General features: G+C 41.8%; 1 protein-coding gene across 1 annotated transcript in view; it reads right to left on the bottom strand.

Moving 5' to 3' along the window:
* Nucleotides 1-20,566, bottom strand: part of ptprsa (protein tyrosine phosphatase receptor type Sa) — a 155,880-nt gene that overhangs the window by 30,360 nt on the left and 104,954 nt on the right. The window contains exons 14-21 of the mRNA XM_059340375.1: nucleotides 20,156-20,250; nucleotides 19,200-19,450; nucleotides 18,793-18,880; nucleotides 17,891-18,103; nucleotides 17,496-17,659; nucleotides 15,100-15,215; nucleotides 5,442-5,539; nucleotides 1,879-2,002 (exon numbers count right to left, since the gene is read on the bottom strand). Of these exons, the coding sequence (XP_059196358.1) occupies nucleotides 1,879-2,002; nucleotides 5,442-5,539; nucleotides 15,100-15,215; nucleotides 17,496-17,659; nucleotides 17,891-18,103; nucleotides 18,793-18,880; nucleotides 19,200-19,450; nucleotides 20,156-20,250 (1,149 nt within the window). The remainder of the gene's footprint in view (nucleotides 1-1,878; nucleotides 2,003-5,441; nucleotides 5,540-15,099; nucleotides 15,216-17,495; nucleotides 17,660-17,890; nucleotides 18,104-18,792; nucleotides 18,881-19,199; nucleotides 19,451-20,155; nucleotides 20,251-20,566) is intronic.

Below are 20,566 nucleotides of genomic sequence, written 5' to 3'. Positions count from 1 at the left end.
CACTGTAACACAGTTTCAATATAATGCAACAAATTTATGCGCAAGCTTCCAATTTTAAGAACAAAGAGGATGATGACAGGCTCAGGATCAGGATCAGAGGCAGACAGCAGATAAGTTGGGGAAATGTTATAATATTTTGAGCCGCGTTGAACAAAATTGCAGCAAGTTTAAATGACCGTGGAAGTTACACAACCCCGTCATCATAACACGGGTAGGAAAAATGGAATAAGATAACTTCTTCTACGCTTTATTTTAAGATGAAGTGCAGTTTGAATAGCCTGCATTTATTTATTAATTAATATTACAGTTTTTTGATTTTACATTTTACGAAGAAAATGTTTATTTACACGTCTTTATTGTTTGGGGAGAAAAATGTAATTGTGTAATTATCAGACCGCCATTACATTTTTCATCTTGCGCACCCCCTAGTGGCAGCCCGTGCACCCCTAGGGGTGCGCGCACCACACTTTTGGAATCCCTGATCGAGAACTTAAGCAAACAGAATCATTTGTATCTCTAACTATCTGACAGTGATAGGACACAACATTGCCCATCTTCATTCCACCAACTTCTACAGTCCTGTCAGCTGAACAGAGACTCCAGTGTGGAGGCATCTGTGTTGGAGAGTCACGTCTCTTTGACTGACGTGTCCTCACTCAAGCGACAAACAATGAAACACTCGACTGGGCTAATTTAAGAGAGGAGACGCAATGAGGACAACAACCAGGGTGGAGAGGAAGAATAAGATAGAAAATGAGGGTGGGAGATCAAGATATACAGAGAGAGAGATGGGGGTAAAGAACAAAGAGCAAAGAAAAAAGAATGATTAAAGAATGGAAATAAGGGGGAAAAAGACAGAAAAGAGAGGCAAATGTCATTAAAACGGATACCACGTCGCACAATCCGACTGCGGTGCCTTGGCTTTAGTCATAGCTAAGTGAACAGAGAATGGCAGCGTGCATGAATTGTTCTACTGCTGCGACTAATGGCAAAATCACTGCAGTGTAAAATAGAAATTTCAGACTTGATTAATTTATGTATTTATGGACGAAGCATTTTTTCCTTGGGATAATTTTGTTATGCATGTTGTCGCACCCTCAAATTGGCCTGACTATAGCGAGATGTCGAAATCTAGTCGGCGCAGTTAGCTCACACAAAAGGGAGTGTACTGCGGAGCGGGAGTTTGGCACTACTCGGAGGAGTCTGGAGCTCTTCTGGTGATGCAACGCCAGAACAATGTCAGCGGTGAAGGGTGACTACCTCTGACAATGTCCCTTGAGATTTAGGAGTCAGGGGAAGAGTTTCTATGGCTCCGAGATTCTCAGTACTGTGTCTGTGGCCAGTTAGAGGGAACTCATGGGAGTGGGGCAGATCTGATGAGACAAATGGGACGGTGAAAACACTGGTCAAATTCCTGGGTTACTCTGAGTGTGAGATTTGACGGATCCAAACACGTCCTCACCTCACCCCACAAATATAAACTGCTGAGCTGCTCAGGTCCAAGCTGAGCTGAGTCCTCTGTTCGGCCTCTTTTGTTCTACAAATTCACTGGTTGCAACTGAACTGAATCTGAACTGCACATACTATAAATGATTAAATTCTAATTTACACATTTCTTTCTATTTTGCTTCATATTCTTGCGATACTCGGGTAATCCAGTCTAGAATAGTGTATCTATTCTTCTTATTTAAATGACATCATTGTATTAATGTATTCTATTCTGCACTGCTGTGCACTTCACTGTCGACTCCCATCCGGTCTATCCGGTATAAATTCCTAATTACTTAAACTGACTCTGTAATTATGAGGATTTCCCAAATGATCTGCAATAAGCTGAGCTCATGTCTGAGGTGGTGTAGGTGCAGAGTGCTTGCTTACCCTCGATGGGAGCCAGGATGACGCGGGAGTGGTCGTAGGCGATGACGTTGGCGTAACGATTTTTGGGCTTGTTCACCTCCAGGTTGGAATGTTCCCAGGTGAACTGCTGGCCCGGATCGATAGACTGAAGGGGGGCAGAGACAGGCAAAACATGCACACACAAAGAAGAAATCAGAAGAGCCTTGGGAGGAGCTGAGCAATAACAATAGGACCTGAATGTTATCAAAGAGAGGAGAGAGGGAGGGGAAGAAGGAGAGAGATTGAGAGGGTGATTTCCCCAAAGGAAAAAAGAATATGGTATCATGAAAATCTGCTCACTGCCTGGTTTAAATACTCACAGCAGCTGCACACAGTACTTTATCAGGATCATTAAAGTAGTAGCGGGTGTATAATGACAAATAACAATATTGATGAAAGCGGCGGCTCTTCCACTCGAGGGGAGGGCGTGAAGCGAGGCCCGGCGCTCGGGTGAAAGACAAATTCGTCCGCCTCTTTAAAATACAAGAAATCCAGATAAATATTCTGTTCCCTTGTCAGGATAATTAAGTATTCCATTACGACTCGCTGTTTGCTTATAGGCGTCTGGCGCTCTGTTGGTGTGGGGACATAGGCTTGAAGGTTATTTTCCAGTTAGGGCTTCAGCGTGTTGGGTGTGGGGCTGCACAGAGACTGAAGCTGAATGAAGTCCAACTGGAAACCTGATCTAACAATTTTCATGCAATCATTACGGCAATCAGAGCTTCCCTCTGTTTAAGCCTCGACCCATCTGGTTCTTTCTTTCCTTCTTGCTTTCTGCCCTCTTATCTCTATCCCTTTTCTTTGTCCCTGTTTTCCTTATCTGCATCTCTCCATCTTCAAAGTCCTCCACTTTTTTGTCCATATTTCTTTCTCTCTTTATCTCTTTTTTCATCTCCCGTCTCCTCTCTGATGTTTACACTCCCTCTCTAGCAGCCACCCTGCAGCTATTTTCCCTTTCTCTCCAGATTACCTTAAGGCTGTGTGTGTGTGTGTGTGTGTGTGTGTGTGTATGTGTGTGTGTGTGTGTCTGTGCATATAAAGAATGGGGTCACTTCCCTGAAATATCGCTCAATTCAAAAATTGAAAACCGCATCTGTGCAGTCCAAACTTGAAATATTTTATTATAAATTCCATTCAGGACGCATACGTGGCAAAGGTCCATACTCAAATTCTGCAACAACTACAATTTCTCTCTCTTGCTGCTCATTATGATCCACAATGACACGTTTGAAGAGGAATGACAGCGTCTTGTCGGGAATGCCGGCTTTACAGGACACGGCTGCTAACTGCCTGACAAAAGACAGATAACAAACTCTACGGCTTCAGTGTCGTCAGGTAAAACTGTGGCTGCTTTTTTCATTGCCGTTTGTGTGTCAGATTATCTCCTCTTCATCTCCGCTCCCCAGCTGAGATGCCCTGCTCTCTCTCTCTCTCCCCTCACTGAATCCTCATCATTAACCGAGCCTCTCCACCTCATCTCTCTCCCCTCTTCCCTCCATTTTTCCTCCTCCCTCACATCCCGCCTGGCTAAAAACCAATCAGTCAAAGCCCCGTAGAGCTGCGCTTGGCAAGCCAGGGCGCCCGGACGAGCAGCCATTCATCAAGAAAATAACAAAATTAAAATTACACTTCTCTATTTAATTTGGTCATTTATTTTTCCTGGGGGGTGGTTTTGTGAAGGGGCAGGGGGGACAGAGAGAGTGAAAAAGACAGAGTGGGGGAAAAGACCGACGGGCGATTTTAATGTTCTCTCAAAGCCAAGTAATTAGAAGTTGCGGTTGTAGCAAAGCGTCAACTTTGGCATCACGTCTCTCGTCTTCCTCCCCGAATGGAACAAGCTTGTCCATTTGGTGCATAGCCCGGATGTGGATTTATGAATAATAGATACCCAAGAAATACTGGATCGCTATGAGAAGTCATTATCCACCAACATCCCCCGGCAGGCATGATGACAGCAATCTATGCTTGTGTACCTGCTTCCTACCTTAGCCTGGCGTGCAGCGAGGCGACAGGCACAGTGATTTAGGAATGGCGAGGAGGGGATATTGCTTGTATGCAAACGAGAGCTGATTCAGCACTCCTGATTTCTAATCAACTCTGGTGTCATTTATAACCGCCGCGGTCTCAGAGCTCAGACAGCTCAGTTACCCCCTCTACACACACACACACACACACACACACACACATTCTTGTACTTCTATCTTTGTGAGGGCCCTCATCGTAATAGTGAATTTCCTTGCGATGTTATAATAGTTTTGTATTTTTCATTAGTTTTAGTTGTGAATTTTTGTTTTCAAATTCAGTTAGTTTTGGTTAGTTTTTAGAGTGAGTTTGCTAGTTTTAGTTTGGTATTTATTTTTTTGAAATGCTTTAGTTTTAGTTTAGTTTTTATTAGTTTTAGTGTTGGTTTTAGTTTTTTGTAATGGGGTATTTGTTGGGTGGGAGATTAAAAGAGGTCACAGTAAATTTTGCCTTTATTTCCTTTGTCTTATCCATCTTCAAAAAAGTTGACAAAGACGGAAATGAAGGACATTTTCAATATAATTTTAGTTATACAATACAGTTTCAGTTAATTATCATTATCATGTAACCTTTAACCCTTAAAACAAAGTCTGAAATCTCAAAAAAGCCTTAAAAGAAATGAGGACCGGCCGAAATGTCCTCACTTTGCAAAAATGTCCTCACTCTGTTGGTTAAAAACGTGTTCTGGTCCTCACTATGTAGGAAGTACAAGAACACACACACACACACACACACGCACACAAACACAAACACACACTACACTACACTACACTACACAGTACTATGTTAAAGACTGACTGCCTGTGTGCTTTTTCCCAAAAACACATTAGTGGAGTTGTGCTTAAACCAGACTATATCTCCATTTTGGAAGAACATCAGTTCATTGGAGTGTGTGTGAAGAATTTAAAAACACTGATTTATCCTCATACAGAGCCATTATGTTTATTACTCAACTAAGTGTTTAAGACAGCCAAAGCCTTAAATCTGAAATTTCTGCTTTTCATGATTTAATGTTTCAAACAGATTTAATTGTCTCAATTTCTCAGTGGTTCTATTTTCCTCAGTTGAGTGCAGTTACCCAATTTTCTAAGAATTGGCTGTCACAAAAGGACGTTTCATTTCGCAGCAGAAATATTCAACTTTCCTGGTGAAAGAGTGGGGATGCATTACAGTGGAATGATTATTTTATTTAGCAAAGAATTTTAGGAAATTGCATTTGGGACTTCAGGAATTGCAACAACCCGCCAGGGGAAATTTTTTTACATAATTGAAAATGACAATTGTCTTCCTTTGCCATGTTAAAGCTGCACATGTATCTGAGGAAATGAGTGGCTTAGAACAACCCATATTTCATAATTGCTGAAGCACCACCAGCTGCAGACGCTTCCTCAAGCGGGTAAAAAAAGGACGAGAAAAAGGCATTTCCCTGGAGGACAACAGGGACTCTAGTGTCCCCCGCCAATGAAAACACAATCAGACAGGAATCAATACTCAGAAGAAACTTTGACCTTTGGCTCACTCACCTCATATTCCTGGGAGAGCTTGAGGTTGTCGTTGGCCTTGAGAAGCTCTGTGTGTTCAGCCAGCTCTGAGATAGGGATAGGAGGATGATTCATCATACCTGCTCGCCAAAAAAATTGAGAGAGAAAGTCCACACAGGGGAAAAGGGGACAGAAAGTTTATTAGTACAGCAAATAAGTGCAAAACTTCACACAACATACCATCTATGGGTGAGCATTTTGTTGCTTACATAACAATGGAGGTTGGGTTTTAGTGGTGAGGAAGCTGGTGCAGTACATGGTGAATGTCACACACAGAGAACATGTATAGACTGGTGATGTTATAGGCACTCGATCAGACCAGGCCAGGGCTGGTTGATTATTTGCTCAAGAAGCTGGTAGCAAAGCCCCTTTCAGACCAAATTGTATAAATTCCAACAATGGTGGTGATGCTGACAGACAGACGGACCGATAGGACCAACGCTGCTGAGTGTAGCCACAGAAAAACATCAATATTCTTGGGAAATTTGTTAAAAATGACACAAGATAAAAAGTCTACGTCTTTGATGTTGGGATCACAGACAAGAAACACATCAGCCCTTTAAAGTATTTAGATCAATAGAATGCTTATGTTGACAAAATGCCTTGTACTCCTCATTGAAGATAATCAAAAGTAATATCTGCTTTCAGCGTGGCAAAAAAAAAGAAGAGGAGAATTCAATCCTGGATCACTGGTTGGTGGGAAAACAACAACTCTGCAAATACAGCTTTAAGGTGTGTTTTACTTAAAGATCCAACAGTTATTTCTCATTACTGATACATAAATACTGTATATTATTATTTTCAAAAGAAAGATGAGAGAGACGCTGTGAAACAGTCTTCCCATTTCCCACAGTGATACTGCACAACTGTATCCTTAATCTGTAATGCTGTTGTTGTGCTCTGTTGGTGACAATTTTGACTGTTGCCTCTATAAAAAGGCACTTATTCAAGAACAGAGCCCTGACCTGGGGGCTCATGGGAGGGGAGGTGGGAGGGGATAAGGAGGTTTAGGAGTGTGAGTGATGCTGAGTGACACAGTGAGCTGCTCCATTCCAGCCAGCCAGTGCAAAGCAAGCGAGCTGCTGTTTCTGCCCTTTCCTCCATGTGCTGCTTCCCTCAACCCAGTGGACATTGGCTCCAAGATCAACACCCCTTAACTTCAGTTGTCTGCTACGTTCTCCTCCCTAATCCTTTTGAAGAATTAATTTGCAATGGCAGATCAATTTTATTATAAAAACATGGCATGTCATAAGTCTGTTCATGTTGTGAAGTGTTATGCTCATGTTGCTGAGGTTTTTTTCCACTGTTTTTTCCTCCTTTCCTCTCCTCACGTGTGCTGTATTTCTCTCTCTTCCTCCCTGTCTTCCTGTCCTGTTCATCTCTGTCATATTGTTTGTTAGTGTTCTTATACATTTGGACGGGTTGATGGCTAATTTCGCTGTACTAAGTACTTGTACTCTGTGCAATGACAATAAAGGGGATTCTGATTCTGATAATAATATATTGTTGTTTTTTTTTGCAGTCCAGGGAATATTTCTTATACTGCTTTTGGGTTGTTTTGTGAAGATATGTCCAACTTTTTTAAATTTCCAAAATCATGCGTCTTTAGCGGCACAAAAAACATTGATTTATCAATTGCAAATTAACGAATTTATTCCCAGGAATTTCCAGAAACACAAGCTTTTCAGTTGGGTGGGAAAATTGTGTAATTTTTTTTCTTTTTGGCCCACTCCAATATTCACTCAATATTGTGTCGCTGCTGCTACAATATTATCAGCACTGCTGTGCACTCCAGTCACTAATCCATTTAGGAGCATAATGCTGAGGCCATGTAATGGAATATGGAGCAGCCATAGATTGTGGCTCTGCCCCTCCATGCACACTGGCAATACTTAACGCTTTCATATTTTTAGTAAGAGGTCTCGCTTCCTGCCGAGCGACGAGGTCAAAAGTCAAAATGTTGAAATCTCTTCACAAAAAAAGTTACTGAGACTTAATTGGGCGTGCAAATCGGCATAATCACATTAACCATCCTTGATTTCCCTTTTCCCACAATGCTTACTAACCCCCCCTCCAATGTCAAGTGGGTCACTGATGTTTTGGCTGCTTTTGTTGCGCTTAAGAGAGGGAGCCCAACTCTCTGCACTGACAGTCTTCATTAGTAATGGTAATTTATTTTACACTCACAGAAACAATGCAGCAGCGTCAATTACATGAAGATTAACAGAGATTACAATGCATATGTGAGACAAATGGAGAAGACACTAGATGCCGTGACATCCTCCGGAAAATGAATGGGCGCACTGTATTAACAGCCTACTTGACAAACAGCCATGCCCTTCTTAATGATCATCATCATTTAAAAGATGTTTACTGAATTAATAGTTTCCCTCTATTGTTTAAAGCCTTAAAATGTCTTTGTCTTTTCAATATCTTAATATATAATAAAAACAAAACCCTTGCAAGGTAATTAAATTATATGAATGTAGTTGGACAAAACTGTGCTTATTTACTCATACTTGAGTTTCTAAATAAGCTGACAAAGCATGAAGATCGCAGTGGCACCACTTGAGATTGAGACAGTTATTAATCACTTCTGGTGCAGGAATTCATTGAGATGAGCATCAAGAAAAAGAGCGAAAATATTGCAAATTAAATTTGGCTGTCAGTTTACTCGCCTCAGATTCAAAGGGAAAAGGTATCAGAAAATATGAGCGAAATAAGTAAATGTGTATGCAAATGAGGGGCCCTCACTTCTCCTTGAGAGAACAAGAGTGGGTTGTTTGAGGGGAGATCAAAGAATGTTTGAGTGTGTGTGTGTGTGTGTGTGTGTGTGCTTGTGTAGTTTACTCTGTGTGTTGCTATGTGTATTTGTGAGTGTGCGTGAGTTACTGATATACTCAAACTCCATCAATTCCTTTCAGTTTGTGTTTACTGCCCACATTAATGTCTGCATGTATAAGTGCCTGGGAGGGTTGGGGAGATATATCAGGCCAAAGTGTTTACATATACATCCAAATAAAGCATGACGCCCTGCCAGTGGGATAGGCTGAAGGTTATACATATTAACGTTTGTTTATTCCCTCCAACTTTTCTAGAATGTTTTCAGAAACTTGGACTATTTGAATCCTTTAAAGGCGGAAATCCCTCATAGTACCTTATTCCACTTTTCCAACATAGTGCTGTATAATGCTGTATAGGTTGTCATGTTTTCTACAGATGATCAGTTTATACATCCTTTTCTCTCCCTCAGTTTACTTTTGTTTTCTTCTGGAGACAAATGAGACAATCACGCCTGATTTGTTCCCTCATTCCTTTTGTCATTTACACACTGCAAGGCACTTTGCAGTGTTTATTCAAGAAAAGATTTACTTTCAAAAACTATGCTTTGCTGTGACCCGTACTAGCAAAGTCATTCAAGGACTTATCGTTGTTATCCCTACCCCCAATCTGAAGCTCGATTCCTTCCCTTCAACGCAACCCCCCTCGCCCACGGCTTTTTACTATCCACGTTCAGACCTTCTTTTTTTTTTTTAGCGCAATCAACAGCGTGATCAATGAACACAGAAAACAAACTAGCGTCTAATTACACATTTCCAATCTCCCGATCCGCAGTCGATGCGCCTGAGAAATATAATGATTCTTTTTGATAAGCCAAAGCAGTCTCTCTTGAAAAGCCTATTTATGATGTTGTGCATTTCCATATAAAAGGGAAGAAGTCTGGCTGTGGGTAAGCAGAGAAAATAAAGGGGAAAAACGGGGAAGAGGAAAACCAGAAACTCTGCTTTTTCTCCCGGATGATCCTTTTGCAGGGAGCAGGGAGAGGGGGTGATCAAATGTCGAGCCATTGTTTGCCACCGCTTTAATTAATTCTGCTCGTTATCTCAGAGCACAGAAAAGACCCCGTTACTTCAGAATGGAAATGGAGCAGTGGTGGTGAAGGAGGAGGAGGAAGGAGACGGGAGAACAACAACAAGGAGGTGAGGAAGGGGAGGCAGAGAAAGAGGGATAACAGAGATTGTACTCCTGTAAAAAAGAAAAAAAAACACCCCTCAACCATCTCTACATCAGCAGAAGTGATCGCACAGGTTATTTATGCATGGTGGATTAATGCACAGCCAACAGCCCAAGTGAATATAGTGACTGACATCCAATTACAGAAAATAACAGCCCAGTATACCATTGTAAACCAACATCATATTAATTAGTGCTGAAATTTTGCTGCATAACGTGAAAAAACAAACAAATGCAAATTATGTATTTGTAAATGGAGGCAAGCGTGCTTAAAAAAAAAGATAAAGAAAGCTGGTACGCAAATGCTTAAAGCATAGAGACTAACTTTCATAGTCAAAATCTGCTTCACTCTGAGGACTGCTTAGACCAGAATCTGTAAAGAACAGCAAACATAAGGGGAAATGGTTTCAAAAGGCTGGAATGCAACAGAAAATGCTATGTAAAAAGAAAACACAGGAGTATGCAAAATGATAAAAGGCCAATATATAAAACACAAAGCATTGTTTTGAACCAACAGTTTACAATCAATGAACTCAGGCCCTTCCCTGGGAGGCCTGGATGACACACTGGAGACCAGACCGCCACACTGACAAGAAGAAGTAGGGCAAACATTTTGAGATCACATCAGATCAGCTACAGTTCTCCTCAGGAACAGACTGGTTAGCTATGGGTATCGGCCACTAGTTTCCCTGCTGAGACAACCCTTCTGCCAAGCCTCATATCAACGGTCATAGAGATCAGGGATAAGAAAATTGATTTGCTATCTCTAAGCTTTCATAAACACCAGTTGCAAGGGCCCATTGACATCAATGAGAAAAGAGACAGCAGAGGGGAAAAACCAGCTTATATTTCCTGGAGAAAACTAACTCTGAAAGGTTTCTTTGTCAGCAGCTTGGTGCTGAGGCATCGGGAGTGAAAGGTGTGGAAAAGTGTCCGCATTCTTGGCTGACAGCTGTGGAGCCACAGCTGATGAGAGTCAGAGCTCTGAGGAGTGCGGTGACGGTTCAAAGTCTTATTTGCTCCAGAGGAGAAGTCCTCTGAGGCCACAGGCATCGACGCTACGTCCGGGTACACTCGGGTCTTCTCAGCTCTTCAAGCAGAAAGGAGCCATCTGTGACGACGTTAACTGGACATGTGGCTAAGAGATGCAGCCTGATGGGATGCTGCCAACCTGCCCATCAAGTGAAGGGGAATAAATTTTGCCATGGCTGAAAGCAGAATCAGATCAACAGGGGCGCTCAGTGATAAGAAAGGATCACATCACCCAAAGATGGCAACTTTGATCCAAAGAAAAACAGATAATTTGTTCCAGAGCATGTATAAGAAGTGAGAAATGGATGGCAAAGAAATATGATTTATGGGCAAATGAAAAGAAGTTTGTTTTTTCAAAGAAACTCTGTTCTTTCAGTAGAATATCCAAACATAAAACACCTCTTTGATATAGTAAAAAGGCAGGTCAAGCCATCAAACCCAGTCGAAAGCTAAAATCAGTGGAGTGAATGAAGGAAAACACCAACCTCATTAGGATGGATGCCAGCCTTAAAACACTGCAAAGCTCAAGTCTGCAAAAGAAAAGTTGCTAAACTGAGTTCTGCTGGGTTTACCTTGCACCGGCGTCTTAGCGAGGGGACGTCAGGCCAGTGGTGCTAGATGAACGCAAAGAGAGGAAGACATCCAGCATCCCCCTCTCCCTAATTGATTTGTGACAATGACTAATTAAAGCTAGCGGGGGGTGCTCTCATCCACTGTCTCCAAACGTCATTCATCACAGCGGGAGGGCGGTACAGGCGTGTCTGATTATGTTTATGCGTGAGTCTGTGCTGTTTGTGTGTGTGCGATCCGATTGAACTGAAATCGGGAGAAACAAGTAGGCTGCTGATGCATGCAACCATTGGCTGGTCTCCGCGGGTTTCGCAATAGTGCGATGCCGTCTGCAGGAAAATGTTTTTTTTTTTTACATGCTTAAATGTGGAAGTCGCTTCATCTGACAGAATTACGGGGGCGTGATGTGCCATGTGCGCCGCTGTTTGGAGGGGAGGGAGATAAAGAGAAACACAGATGGAGACGGCATATATAGAATATATAGCAGAGATAGGTTAAAGAGTAAACCCAGGGTTTTTTTCTTCTACACTGCAAAAAAAGAATTGGAACAATTAAACTAAATATTTTCAGTTTTGCTTTGAGTTTGCTCAACTCTGAATTCTGATTTTTGTCAACTCAACTGTAATTTAAAAAACATGATAAGGGTTGTTTACATGTGTGGACTCCAGCTAGAGGCAGCACAGCTACAATGAGACTTCAAGTGCAGCGGCAACTCGAAAAGTTGGCTTTCCGCATTTCAAAACAAAGAAATAAGAGTTAGCAGAACTATTGCCCCTTGTTTTGAACCCCAACTTAAAGATATAAGTGACAACTCCCCAACTTGTTTTTGAGCATACAACTGGCTCGCTTTGTTGTGCTAACTTACATTATTGCCCTAAATATCAATAATTTATATTTCCAAGTTTTACCAATTTAAATCACTGTTCTAGGCCAAAAAATACAAGTTGGCTTTTTTGCAGTGTATTTGTCCCTGAAGAGTTATGATGTGAATTCATATGAACACAGTAGGGAATGTAAATGTAATGATGTGAAGCACGGTCTTTTAGATAAGATATATATCGCAGGCGGTAATTTTCACGATGATCACCAACTGTTATAGTTTAGCAGCTTTTCAACTCCGACACCAGGAAGTCAAATGAGAAACAAGGGAAAAAACAAAAAGAGACACACTGGAAAAAAATTAGGGAGAAAAGAGTGAGTACTTGTAACAAAAAGGGGGGGCTTGGTTGGAGATAGACAGTAGATATCCACTGAGTCGTGCTGCTTCATTACTTGGGCCCCATTTGACAATTAAACCCCAGGCACCAATGAAGATAATGACAAAACGAGCCACTCTGCGCCCCAAGGAGTTATGGGATGTCACTGTGAGGCTGTCACTTGACCTAGAGCACACACACACACACACACACACACACACACACACACACACACACACACACACACACACACACACACACACACACGCGCACACACACCATGTACACACTCTCTCTCAAACGCATTAGCCAAGCGCAGCTTATATGGCGCCTAATCAAAAAACATATTTTTTGCTCCCCAGCACAAGGGGTCACTGAGCATACATTGCCGATACAGCATATGCTCTGGTGGACAGCAGAGGCCTTGGATAAGTGCACTGGGAGTATGCTCATTTGAACAATGGTCGCTATTAGCTGATGGGGATGTTCACAAATGCTCACCGGCCCACTTAATTGGGCTAAAATGTCCATTCAAATTAAATTCCCCGGGTGCGGAGATAACGACATCGCCCAATTCTGCGGAACAACGGCAGGCCTGTCGAATGAGAATGCTTGCCATATATAAAGAGAAGTCTCAGCTTGTATTGGCGAATGTTATGTAAAAGAGAGATTGTAACAAGGGTTTCTATTATTTAAGGGACGGAGGAGGACAGCTGAGGGCACAGGCGAAAGTGCTGGAAGTCAGAGAGACAAATAGCAGCAACGGCCATTATAACCTTGTCATTACAGAGCCGCTGATAAGGCTCTGAATACCAGGCAAGATAAAGATGAGGAGAAGTAATTTGAACTTCCACATTTCTGTGTATGAGCGGGTTTGTGCATCTCCTTTCATCCTTGTGTCTCTCTTCTCTGATGTAAAGAAGTCAGTTTTTTTCCAAACTCAGGCAGCATGACTGGGCTCCCAAAGAAGCTGAAGAGAAACACTCCATTTTGAAATCTGAGCCTTTTGATGGAGCAGAGACTGCCCGTGGATGACAGATGGAAGGCTGAGAGACAACAAGGTGAGGAGACAGAAAGACGGGAGGCAAGAAAAGAAAAGAGTGCAGATGTGTTTATTCTACCTCTGGAGATTTTACTCCTTTTCTGCCATTGGCTTGGGCAGGTGAGAACATTGCATTTGAAATACAGTGCAAAATGCAGCTGTGGTTTCCATGCAGAATAAACTACTTGAAGAGAGAATATAATCTAAATTATCGCATGGAAAACTCACACTAATTGATGCTTAGCAAGAGGTTAAGAATGTTGCCGCAATCAGGTTTGTTTTAACCTTCGTTCAACAAAATGCCTTTTTCAAATCATGGCTTGTAATTAAACGTTGAGAACTTAACTGAACCAAATACAATATACACAAAATAGCAATCTTGGTTCCCCTACGAGTCAGACCAATTACACCAAACTGTTGATGCCATGATAGTCTAAATCACAGGAGGCTAAATAACAGAAAGATAGGCTGATAGATAGATAATGGGTCTGAAAAGAAGGCACGAGGAAGATGGGGAAGCTTTAGAGAATGAGTTTTGGATCGAATGTGCTCTGTTGTTAACACCAGGCTTTAGCTCGGATGAACAGCAGACGGAAACTGAGACAAAAGAGAAAGCAGGTAAAAACCCAGGAGAACTTCAAAACAGGATTTGTTTCCAACACAGAACACATTAAGTCGAACAACTGACATCATTTTCCAACGATTTGTTATTCATAAATGGCTAATTGTTACATGGAGACATGGCAAACACATAAATATGGCTTGCAGGTAGTTATGAAGGCACATAATGTCAAACAGAATGATGTGGGAGCACTTCATGGGGATCATTTATGCTGCAGCATAAATTTAACTTTAACTTGCATCATTTGTGAATAGTTAATCTCTGTGTGGGCTGTGTGCATGTGTGTGCCAATGTTGCAATATGCTGCCACTACACATGTAAGGTATGTGTATATTAACACACATAACTGCACATATGAATGAAAAGTCTTTACTGTAAATGCATCATTAAGTGAAAAAGGAAGGTCTTCTGCAGGTCTGTTTCTTCAAGTGCCCACAGTAGTGTAGTATAGCAGTAAGAGGTTTAGACAGGCGATAATGGTATTTTTGGATTAGAGGTGCTACTAATTAACATTTTTTGCCAAATTCTTAAATACGCTTCCCATTTCAGTGGGATCCAAAAATGAGGATTTTGAAGTTTCTGCAAAAGTTGGTTATTTGTAGGGTGAAAACTAATGAAATAGCATTTACTCTGTTAAAGCCACTGAAACAATGACCTGCATGATTTTTTCTTTGGTCTCTTTCCAAATAAAACCTATAAACCGGCCTCATGTTGTACACACCACTGTCGCTGCAGAGATAACATGAGCGCTCCAGTGGAACCTGTCTTCAAATGCAAATCCAATTAGGCCAAGGAAATACAAGCTTTAGATGGCTTTTTAACAGGCCGGCTTTTATCCAACAATCAAAAGCACTTATTTGGAGGTCTAAATGAAGAACATTAACTGTTACTATCTCAAAAACCCATGAAGTATTTTGCAATGAACAGCTACTTGTGTTTTTACTTATGCATCCCGCTGTGTTCTACACCCTAACATGTTAAATACTTCCATCTCCACATCTAATATATTGTTAGTGAAAAAGCAACTCTATTTTTTTACTAAAAGGCCAATGTGGAAACTTCTGGACAAACATATTGTGTAGTAAACATGATATGACTAACTATTCCTATATATGTTGTTGAACTTCACAATGAGATGTTTCCTGCCGTGTGTTCTTCCCGTACCTGGAGTTTGGAAGTTGATGCGTCTCATCTCCACAGGGTCTGTGGGGTGGTGGGGCGTAATGTCTGCGTTGTTCAGCAGACACTTGGTGCGAGGCTCTGACTCTTTTCTTTTGCGGCTGGAGAGAAAGACAAACAAAGAGTAGAAAGAGGGGAAGACGTACAACAAAAAATACAGGATAACTTTTAGTGAGAACCGGATCAAGCAAAACAGTCACCACTCTCACTAATGACGACAGCTAAACAACTCCAACTGTCTGTAACTCAGCAGGTCAAGAATACTCAGGTGAAAGCCAGTCAAAAACAGGGGAGTTGAGAAAGTGTATCAAGTACGCAAAATTCTCCTTCACCCTCTCTAATTAAAGGCATCTTTTTTTTGCTGAGGCAAGCTATTTTGTCTTCCCCTGTAAAATGCAATAAAGTACGGCTAAACCTTACCTGTCAGGTTTGCTGCTTCCAGAGAAAGCAATAGGAGTCAAATAAATATATAAAGATGGCAAAAACACAACACACAAGGAGAAAGGGAGAAGGGGGGAGGCAAGAAGAGAGATAAATCAATAAAGAGCAGTTTAAAATTCACAGGGGTCGCTGCTGGGCTCGCAAAACGCGAGATAAAGCCCATCAGCATTTGGGGGAGGTGCGTGCATGCGCGTGCGTGTGTGTGCTTATGTATCAGTGTGTGAGAACGAGTGAGTAGTCAATGAAATGTGCAAGTTAATGCATACATTCGTGAGCCCGTGTCTGCGTGTCAGTGTAGGTGTGTGTGATTATGTGTGTGCACGAGGGTGCAGATACAGATGGGAAAGGGGAATGTCAGGGCCAAGGGCAGACCCGGGAAACACTATTCACCAGGGAGAGATGGAGAGGGAGATGGGAGAGTGAGCGGGACAGAAAGAGAAGAGAGAAAAAAAGAGAGATCCAAGGAGAGATGTTACTCTCCCTAACCACAAAGACTGAGGTAAGGCAAGGTCAGACAGTCAGGGATCATCTGACAGTAGCAAGCTGTACTTGTGCTGCTCAAACCAGCCCTGGCCCCCTTTAAAATAATTCAGGGATCTTCCTTGGTATGTAGGGCGACCTCTTACACTACTGTTCAGTTGGGACTTGCAGACACTGAGACTAGAAGCTACAACTAACTGTCAAACAAGGGCGACATATTGACTGTATATGTACAATATGTTCCAGGCCCCAGGACACTAAGGAATAGTATTTAGACTTGGAACAGGAGGACAGCTGTCCCCTCTAAGGATCATAAATGCAGAGTTTGAGGTCCGATACTTGAAAATAGGGTCATCAACTCCTGTAAGAGTATTCTCTCCAGATTAACAGGTATTATTTAAATATATAAATGTATTAATAAATCTGTGACATCTCTTGATTGGCAGATTGTACCATCCTAAGTCTGAGCACCATCTCAAAGAATCTCCTCCTCTCTCCTTTCTCCAACCCCCTCACTTCCCACAACCATCTTTTCGACAAGAAAAGCTCTTTCGTATTTGCATGCGACAATGTTGTTGGGGTTTTTGAATATCATGCTGCTATGAATACAGAATAACCCCCTCTTTCAACATGCTTCCTAACATGCAATTATTTCTCAATAGCCCAATTCCCCTGTAACACTGCAAATAACTGGTTCAACATCAAATGACAAGAAAATGTTCATTGTGTGCTGCTGGATAAGAAAAGACATTGAAATTTCCAGGCCGTTTACCATAATTCAGTAAAAACATGGATCGCAGTGATGGTGTTTGGTTTGAGCAGTGGGTGCAGGAAGACACCAAGCCATATGGTTCAATTCCCTGTGTATCTTAATGATAAGGAACTATGGGTGAAAATGAGCTTTTATCTATATCTGGCATACATGCACTGTGTATAGTCCCTACTAAATATACATTTATTCATTCAAACTCGGGTCGCTAGGGGCTGGAGCCAATCCCAGCTGACATTGGGCGAGAGGCGGGACACCTGGACAGGTCTCCAGACTATCACAGGACAGACACATAGAGACAACAGACAACTATTACGCTCTCATTCACACCTATGGGAAATTTAGAATCACCAATTAAACTTGCTGCATGTTTTTGGACTGCTGGAGGAAGCTGGAGGACCCAGAGAGAACCCACGCTGACACAGGGAGAACATGCAAACTCCACACAGAAGAGCCACAGGCTGGATTCGAACCTGTGACCCTCTTGCTTTGAGGCTAAATATATGATTATATATATTTTTAAAAATAGTAGCTGGGACAAAGCATTTTAAACTAGCCAATGCAAATGCCTTGTACACTAAACCAAACCCCTGAGTGTTTTTTCTGTCATTTGACATTGAACAATGTTATTTTTACACCAACAAGTCATACAGCACTGTCCACAAAAGCTACATCTCTCAAACCAACTCACTTTTTATACAGGAGAATAGCAATGACGATGCAGATGATGAAGACCACAGCGAGGACCGGGCCCACCACCCATATGAGGCCGTCACCAGTGTCTAATGTCGTGATGTCTTCCACCAACCCGGGAGTCATCACTGTGTCAGTATAAGGGCTGGTAGCAAACATTTTCTGCAAAGAAAGATCAGGGAGAAGGTCACAGCATGGTAAATGCATGAGTTAACGTCTGGTGTACTGAGAGTATCAGCACAAAAATGAAACGTGATGAGATGCAGATGAAAACTGAAATGAAACACGATTAAATGAACAGAAGTGAATTATTAAAGCCACTCTGACAAAAAAGCAATTGACTAAAAGTAAGTCAACTGAGCTGTATTGAAGCGAGCTGAACTGGTTACTCACCCCGGAGGTGGCGTTGAGTTCAGCCAGCAGGAAAAAGACATACTCCTGGCCAGGTTCAAGAGGTTTGTTCTCACAGCTGCTATGGCGGTAGTCAGATCCCACCGTGAAGCTAGAGGGCAGCTGCCTGAAGCAGGCTGTGATGTAGGGCTTCCTCTGGTCAAGCTGAGCCAGCTGACGGCGTGAGCGACGCTTTGGGGTCACCTCCCGCAACAGCTGATTGATGTGAAAGAGCATTAGTTTACTTTTGCTTTTTTTATGTCTTCCTTTTCCTAGCCTCTTGTCTTTTTGCACTTTCGGCTGAAATGCTGTACAATAACTTAATTCCTTTCCCTGAACTGACTGAGACCAAAAAGAAAACAAACTGTAGGTGTAACTGCACCCTTAGATTCAAAAAGCTGCTAACTCTTTGGCAATGTTCCATGTAACCAGGCTCCAACCCCCCCTCCAACATCCAACCCGTCTCATTCATTTCAAACTGCAGACAGAGGCCGGCACTAAGCAGAGGGAATGTGTGTAATCCCAAATCCAATAGGGATGGTTGCTGTTGATCTGGCGCTCAAGGTGACCTCAGCTACGGTGAGAGTGGGAGAAGACTGTGTAATTCTCTCTTCTGCATGCTTGGAGGGGATAAATTAGCATAGCTGAGATGTACTTAGGTACATGGTGTACAATGAAATATGCCTAGCACATGCAACTGTTATTATACAAACAAGTGTCTCAGGAATCTCTCTGTTTTGACAGCAAAGAGAAAAAAAAAATGAAAGTCTGTGTTGCTGATGTTTTGAAGTTGCATCTTCTTATTACACGTGCTTCATTCTGTTTGAGCCAGTGCTCCCAATCAACCCTAATCATTTATGCAGTGCCAGAATAACCTCACATGTTTAGCTTTTAAAATACCATACCTCATCCATATCCATCTCATCAGGGTTCTTCAGGTTTTTGACAGTTCCTGGGGTCCTCTTAAGTGGCACCACAACAACATAGAAGATTCTGGAAACACAGCACCAAAATGAATTACAAAAAAAAATGACGGTGACATTTTACTGATAATGTACAGCATTTTAGATGACAACACTTGCCACAGGGTTGACCGAAAATTGAAGTGATACTTCAATACTTGCAAGTGGTCTAGCAAAATTCAGCATGTCTCAAAAAGCCTCAGACCTAAGCTCCCATTTCAACATCTCAGACATCTTTAGATCCTAATCCATATCACATCAGATCTCAAGCATTTTAGGCTTAAAGCTAAACACCCCAACCCTCAAAGACAAATTCAGACAAAGCCAATCTTTCAGCATGCTATACTCACTTAACATCCTTGGCATCGATTGGTGGAAATGACATGGTGAGTATGTTGTCGGGCTCAGCGTAGATGTCCAGCTTGGGTTTCTTGACCAGGAGGAGTGGTGCTGTCTTGGCCACAACACGGTGTCTTGGCCCACCGTCAATGCTTTCTTGGCAGGTCACCCTGAACTCGTAGGTGGTGTTATGCTTCAACCCAGTGACAAGCACCCTCATTTGCCTGGCATCCACATCCATCTTCTGACGGTTGTACTCAATCTAGAGTTCAATACATGGTCGTGAAGTTTAATTGATAGTTGGTGAAAAGGGTTGTTGGATGTATGATCATGTTTGTGGCCAACAGGTTGGTGGTTGAGTAGACATGGAGAGGCTCATAAGGATGTGGATTTAGGTAAGATGAAGGTACGAATGTGTATTTTGAGTCGGGAGACGGGTATGTTTAAAATGAAAATTAAAAATGCACTACTGTTAAATCTAGTCATTTTTAATTTACGAAAAACCAAATGAAAATTATTTTCAAAAAATTCAGAGCAGGATTTTTTGGGGAAATTTAAGAAATATTTAATACATTAAAGAAGATTACATAATTAATTCAAGATAAAAGTCCTGGGCTGTAGTGGGCTAATTTTAAAGATAAAGTAAATATACCTTGTATCTTGTATGTAAAGTCGTCTAAATAAGGCAAAAACAAAAAAAAAAAAATGAAGTTTTGCACGTGGAAAAACAAGCCATAAAATTGGCCATTTCCAAAACGGGCTCTTTTCAACTCAAGCTATCTGAATGAAACAGGGTTCTATGGTTTTATGGGTACCCTTGAGACTCCCCAAACATCCATTATCAAAAGCAATTAACTGCAATTAATGACAGATAATTGTGTGATTAATTAGCTAATTCTTCTAATCGATAGCCAGCCCTCATGTAACCCAACCGTTAAAACTCTTTTTTTGCCAACATTATACTCACCGTGCATTTGTATGGAGACCTGCTTTCAGAAAACTTCCATGCAATGACCACTGTGGTCTTGGTGGCCCATTTGACAGTGAAATTCTTTGGAACGTCTGTTGAGTGGAGAAAAGCAAGAAAAAAAAACAAAAAACAAACACAGTGCATTTATTAGTTAATCGAACATGTAGAAAGACAAGGAAAGAGAAACAAAAGAAGAACCTTTGGTTTAAAAAAAAAAAGCTGTTGTTCCCCTGCAACGTTCCTCTGGGTTGGAGAGTGAGTGTAACGGTGAGCTGTGATTGGCTGTGAGAAGGGCAACGCCATTGGTTAAGACACACAGCACGTAAGACTCATGGACGACAAACCCATGGAGCACAAGGGTGTGCCCACTGGCTAGCTCTCGTGGATAGTGCCAACCCATCTCAACAC

This window comes from Centropristis striata, chromosome 9 (assembly GCF_030273125.1).
Source record: "Centropristis striata isolate RG_2023a ecotype Rhode Island chromosome 9, C.striata_1.0, whole genome shotgun sequence".
Taxonomy (NCBI): domain Eukaryota; kingdom Metazoa; phylum Chordata; class Actinopteri; order Perciformes; family Serranidae; genus Centropristis; species Centropristis striata.
This window is presented reverse-complemented; position numbering and strand designations above follow the sequence as displayed.